The following is a 6000-nucleotide window of genomic DNA, read 5'->3' on the forward strand; positions in this document are numbered from 1 at the left end:
AGGCTAGTAACTCCATGAGAGAGTTTTGCCCCTAACTAGCCTTTCTGCTGTGAAATAAAGCTATAAAATATTTTTCAGGGGTTCCTCGCCCCTAACTTGCCACAGTCTCATTCCTTTAAGGACCCTGTCAGAAGCTAACAGGTGTCTGTGGGCACATGTGAGGGTCTTGGGAGCAGCCACGGGCCACAGGAATGTTCCCTACCTCGGCTGCATTTTCTCCCCACTCCCATCTCCCCCTTCATCCTCCCCCATCAGCAGCTGCCTGGTCCTGCCCTCGACCCCCTCCTGCTTCATCAGCTCACCCCTTGGGCAGCTCGGGGTGAGTAAAAGGCAAGCTGGGCCAAGAGCCAGGCAAGGGGAGGGATGTGGGAAAGGCCTGCTGGCCGCAGCTTGCTCCTCCCTCCCTCCAACCCCACGCCACGCTCTCCTCCACCGCAGCTTCCGAGGACATTATCTGACGCCCTTCAGTCCCAGACCCCACAGGCTGCAAGGCCCGTACCTGTTGCTCAGTTAGAGCCCCCCATTCACTGATAAACGAAGCCCCAGCATCGCCCCATCCCACAGCCCCGGACTCCACCTGCTCTTCAGGGGGAACCCGGACCTGCCTGCCTCCCAAGAGAAGAACCCAGGCAGGGCAGGCTGTGTGGCTTGTCTCTGACACTTCAGGCTACCCTGAGGCCCCTGTGTCCTTCTGTCTTTCTCCCACAGAGCCAAGTATGGGTTTGAGGGGATGAAGGGTGCAGAAGAAGAAGACTTGGGCATTGGAAAGGTTCCTTCGGTGCTGCCGGAGACAGCAGCACTCACAAACCCCCAGAAATCCAGTGTCTGCTTCTAACTGTGCAACTGGGTTCATCCCCCCGCCGACCCAGAAGGGGGTCCCTGGCTGGAGCCAACAGGTGACGGGAGAAGAGAAAGAAAAAGGGAGTCTATGGGCAGAAGAAAGCAAAGCAAGGAGGCGCTGGGGGCTGGTGTTACTCTGACCGTGGGGGGAGAGGGGGTCTGGTCGCCGGTTCTCACGTCCCTGTCCTCCAGCCCCTGCCCCCTCCTATCCCTGATGGTGCCCCATGCCGGGAGGTAACAGGGGACCAGGGGAGCCGGGAGCCGCAGGCAGGTGAGCGAGCTTCATTCCACGGCCGGGGGGAGGTGTCTAGGTGCTCTCTCCATGGCGACACGGGGCCACAGGGGGCTCAGAGTTCCACCGTATTCTGAGAGACCAATCGCAGGGACACTGTGACTTAAGACTTCGGTGGGTGGGCCTGGGAACCCAGGCACATGATGGGACGTCCCTGGTGATCCAGTGGGTAAGACTCCACGCTCCCAATGCAGGGGGCCCAAGTTTGATCCCTGGTGGGGGAACTAGATCCCACACGCATGCCGCAACTAAAGATCCTGCATGCCGCAACTAAGACCTGGTGCAGCCTAAATAAATAAATATTCTTAAAAATTATTAAAAATAAATAAATACAAAAATATATATATAAAAACTCACATTAGTCCCAAACAAGTGACTCAGAAACTTCTGGAACACAGCCCACTGAAAGCTGGGGCCTCCTGCATTCTATCTTGGGCTCCCAAATGGACCTTGGGAGCCACCTCTCCCTCCCCATCTAGTCCCAAAGCTGCATCCAAGGCACTGCCTCCATGTCAAGGTCACGCTCTCCTGAGATGCTAATATTGCTATTCTTGATTTACTTATTCTTCTACCTTTTTTTTCCGTTTCCTAATCTTTTGGAGTTTTTGTTTCTTAGCAGCGCCCGAAGGACACCAGCAATCAAGGGTTCAGCCTCTTAGGCTCCAGTGGGGAGCATTTCTGATTTGCTCCCTTCATGGGCAGCAAAGCATACGGGAAATTCATGTGGTCCAGGGACCCTGGCAGAGAGGAAAGGGCTAGAAGTGACCATTCAGTAAAAGGAAAGGGTTCAGAGTTTGATCCCAAGCCCCAGAGGCTGCCATGCCCGCCTATCTGCCCCCAAGCTGTGCTTGTCACCAATTCCTGATTGGAATGCCTCTCACCATTCTTGCCCAGACAGCTTCCAGCAGGGCCCTCAGCTGGCAGCGGCACAACCTGAAGTTCAACAACCGGGAAGTCATAAGGGGAATGGCAGGCTGTCACCCTTTACGCATAGGGCATTGGGAGAAAAAGGGACCTTTCGGTGTGCCTGCACCAATCCGTGTGCACCAGCCCAGGGCTGGGCCCCTGCAGCATCAAGACACAAAGCTTCTGTGAGAGAGGACACTGTGTGAGCCAGAATGGGAAAACAGGAAGAATATTGGTCCAAGAACTAGGAAAAAGTTAAAACAGAGGAAAAACCTGTGTTTTAATCTAACTAAGCGGGAGGCAATGGGACGGCCCCACAGGGTCCTTGCATCAACCACCAATGGCACTGCTGCGCCCCTGGACACTCAGCCCCCAATCCCAGGAGACTAATGACTTTGGCCAAGATGGCTGTAGCAGTGTGATGTAGTAGCAAGAGCACTGAAATGGGCATCTAGAAATGGACATTCCAGCCGCTGACTGCCGTAACTAGCTGTGTGGCCTTAGAGAGGTCACTCTCCATCTCTGGGCTCATATATAAAATAAGCAGGTAGCAGGTAGGACGCACAACTGTGGAATTCATTGACTCTAAGCCCTGTGGACCCCCTGCCCCCAGATAGGTTACCAGATAATAAGTGCAGAAGGCCAGGAATCACATCTCCCGATCTCTGTAGCCCCTCAGAACCTACTCAGGGTCTTGGCACCCAGTGGGAGCACAAGACTATCTATTAGTTAGGCTGAGGCCAAAATTTCGCCCCTTCCACAGGAAGGCATCCTCCGGAACCAGCAGACACCCCCTCACTGTGGCCGGCGACCCTGCCCCCAACTGCATCCCCATGACATGCCTTCTGTGGGGAGACCACCACTCCCTACATCATCTAACTGCTCGGGCACCCTGAGCTCCCAGCAGAAGTGGGATTTACGACAATCACGCAGTCCTTCACGTCTCCTTATTTGAGGTTACCCACGACCTTTGATCTTGATAACAACCACTTTAGGCAGGCCAACTCTGTCTCCATTTGATAGAGGGGCACTGAGTCCACACACACAGTCTCTTGCTGAAACCAGTCAATGACAAGCTAGAGACCAGAAGCCAAGGGCGCCCTCTCTCCCCACAAGAGGTCTTCCCGGCAGAGGTCAATGACAAAGACAAGGCTGCCTCGCTCAAGACCAGGCCCAAGCGGGCCTTCCTGCCACCCACGCGGGCTGCGCCCAGGTGACAGAGTGGCCAATGTCCGGAAATCCTCCAACCCCTAAGGCCAACCCCAGACAAGCTCTATTGCAAAGCCAGGGGTTGAGGGAGAGCTGGTCCTTCCTGCACAGGCAGATGAGAACCCCAGACCACGACCTCTCCCCCCCCCGACATTCTGACTCAAGGGCAAAGAAAACAATGCCACCCCCACCTCCAAAACGGGCACCAGCTCAGCTGAGAGCTGCTGGGAAGAGAAGCCGCTGGGTGGGACAAAAGGCCGGACTCACCTCCCTCAGCAACTGCATCGCCTTCAGCCCGTCCCGCTGCTGCTGGGCCACAGTGACCCCCAAGACGAGCGTGTGCACGACGCAGGAGACCACAGAGATGATGACGATGGGGCTGAGGCTGAGGGGCAGCGTGATGAAGAAGGAGAAGACAAAGAAGGCCTGCCAGCCCACCGTGTCGCTGGCTGTATGGGCGCGGGAGAAGTTCAGGCCCAGGTAGGAGAAGACTTGGGCTGTTATCAGCAGCCACAGCAGGTAGGGCACCACTTTCCGGGTGACCCGGTTGGGGAGCAGCCCCTTTTTGCAGAGCACAAAGAGGATGATGTCCAACACCAGCCCGACCCCCGCCACGGCAAGGGGAGCCAGCTTGTCACTGGAGAAGACCACCGCGCACATGACCACCACGTAGCAGTCGAAGAGGGCCGCGAAGACCACCAGCACCAGCAGCGTCTCGTGGCGCTGCCTCTTGAAGTAGGTCTGGTACAGGTTCTCCAAGGACTCCGGCACGAAGGTCAGCCGCATGAAGCGAGGCAGGCACAGGCAGGATCCCGAGTTCCGGACAGAGATCTCATGGGTCCGGCCCACCCCGCGGTCAGGGTCAGAGGGCAGGCTGACGGAGTACTCGGCTGAGTACTCGGCCGAGTACTCAGGATCGGAGAAGCCCTGGGTCCTCGGCATCCTGGCTGGTGTCTGCTTCTACTGGCTCTGGAGAAGCGGACAGGGAACAGAGGAAGGACTCTGGAATGGGCCACCTACCAGGGCTCTCGCGGACCTGGGGCAGGCTGATGGCCGGCCCCCTCAGACAGGAACACAGAGCTGGCTTCCCCGGCACAGGCAGCGCTGACCATCTGGAACTTAAAAGGACATCACTGAGTAGAAGCCCCTCTTCCTTCCTACCTGTGCTTTCTCCACGACCCACCCCAGCCGTCCTCAAAGAATCCTTGCTCCAAGAGGCTCCAGAACCAGGTCCGTTCTCCCGCCACCCCCAAGCTCACGCCACCACCCGACCACACACACTTAGTCCTGTCCGCCCAAACACTCTGTCTCCTGTCTCTGCCTATGGACGGGCCTGGCCACCTCTCCATCCGTCGCACCCTTGGTCATCTCGTCTCTCTCAGTCCCTGACTTCCTCACGTAAATCTCCTCCAGGCCCAAGCCTTAGAAGGTCTAGATAAAACATGCTAGAAAGGAACCAGAGCCATCCTGGGGGTTCCCGAATCTTCCTCTGTTTACTTCGTTTCCCACCCAGCCCCTTGGCCACTCGGGCTCCCCACCTCGGGACACTGTTTGCCCTCCGGAAGGCTGGCCCTGCCCCTCCGTTTACCTGTGCGGAAACTCGGGAGCCGCGTGGTCCGGGCCGGTCCCCTCGCGGGCTGCGAGGCCGAGTCACGCGTGCAGCGGGAGGGGACAGGAGGGCTCAGCGCGCCCGGGGGCTGCTCCCCGCGGAGCCGCGCCGCCTCGCCGGGGCGCGACTCTCCCGCCGTCAGGCCGGGAATCCGGCCGGGAGAGGCGCAGGGCTGCCCCTCAGCATCCACAGGCGCCCGGCCGCAGGAGGAAGGAGGAGGAGGAGGCGGCGGCGACGGAGGCTGGAAAATTCGGGGGCGCCCGCCCCTAGCGCTGCGGCTCGCGGGGCCGGCATGCGCGGCCGGCCCCCTCCCTCTGGCCCCGCAGTGGTCGCGACGGCGCGGCTAGGGGCGCACCCGGGGCCGTCCGCGGCGGGAGCGAGGGCCGAAGCCGGGGAAGCCCGCCAGCATCCTCTGGCCCGCCCGCGCGCCGAGCGGAGCCAGCCGAGTCGGGGCGCTGCGCGCTGCACAGTGAGTCCCCGCGCGGCGCTGGCGGCTCCGGGGCCACGCGCGCTCCAGGCCCCGGGAGGCGGGCGGCGCCCCTCCCTCCCCGCAGTCGCCGCCCTCTCGGCGAGCGCGTCCGGAGTAGGGGTGGGTGCGGGGGTAAGGCGCCAGGCTCCAGACCCGGGCCGACGGGGGAAAGGAGGAGAAGCGTGAGGAGGAGCGCGGAGGCGACTTGCAGGGGCCCTGGCGGCCCCACGCTCCGACACCGGGCGGCGAGCTGGCGGCGACGGCTGCGTGGAAGCTCGGGGTGGGCGGCGGCAGGAAGGATGGGCTAATCAAAGCCTTCCCCCCGCAGGCCCGCCTCAGAAGATAAAAGCCCGGGACGTGCCCTCCCGCAGGTGAGGCGCGCTAGGGGCATCCCGGGCGCCCCCTCCTCTGCCGCAGCTTCCTTCCGGGCTCGGAGAGGCGGGGGCTGAGGTTTGGGGACGGCTCCCCCCGCGGGTGCGCCGGGCCTGTGTCCCCGCCCACCCTGGCAGCTTTCCGCAGAAGGGCCCCATAGCTGAGCCCGGTTCTTGAAGGAAGGGGGTAGGAGTGGCCCAGGAGGCACGTGGAATTGGGAGGGACCCTGCTTCAGAAAGATCTCTTGTGCACATTCCACCTGTTTGAGGCGTTTTTGAATTTACAAACTGTTAAAAACTCAAA

At 60.2% G+C, this 6000-nt stretch overlaps 1 protein-coding gene across 3 annotated transcripts in view; it reads right to left on the bottom strand.

Moving 5' to 3' along the window:
• ADCY3 (adenylate cyclase 3) overlaps positions 1-5744 on the bottom strand; it is an 89026-nt gene extending 83282 nt beyond the window's left edge. For 2 of the 3 annotated variants that reach the window (XM_068564042.1, XM_068564040.1), the window contains exons 1-2: positions 4836-5744; positions 3515-4365 (exon numbers count right to left, since the gene is read on the bottom strand). In XM_068564042.1, coding sequence (XP_068420143.1) covers positions 3515-4189 — 675 coding nt within the window. In that variant the 5' untranslated portion in view covers positions 4190-4365; positions 4836-5744. The remainder of the gene's footprint in view (positions 1-3514; positions 4366-4835) is intronic. The other variant, XM_068564041.1, reaches the window with a different exon arrangement.
• Between the last annotated feature and the right edge of the window lie 256 nt (positions 5745-6000).

This window comes from Eschrichtius robustus, chromosome 15 (assembly GCF_028021215.1).
Source record: "Eschrichtius robustus isolate mEscRob2 chromosome 15, mEscRob2.pri, whole genome shotgun sequence".
Classification (NCBI taxonomy): Eukaryota; Metazoa; Chordata; class Mammalia; order Artiodactyla; family Eschrichtiidae; genus Eschrichtius; species Eschrichtius robustus.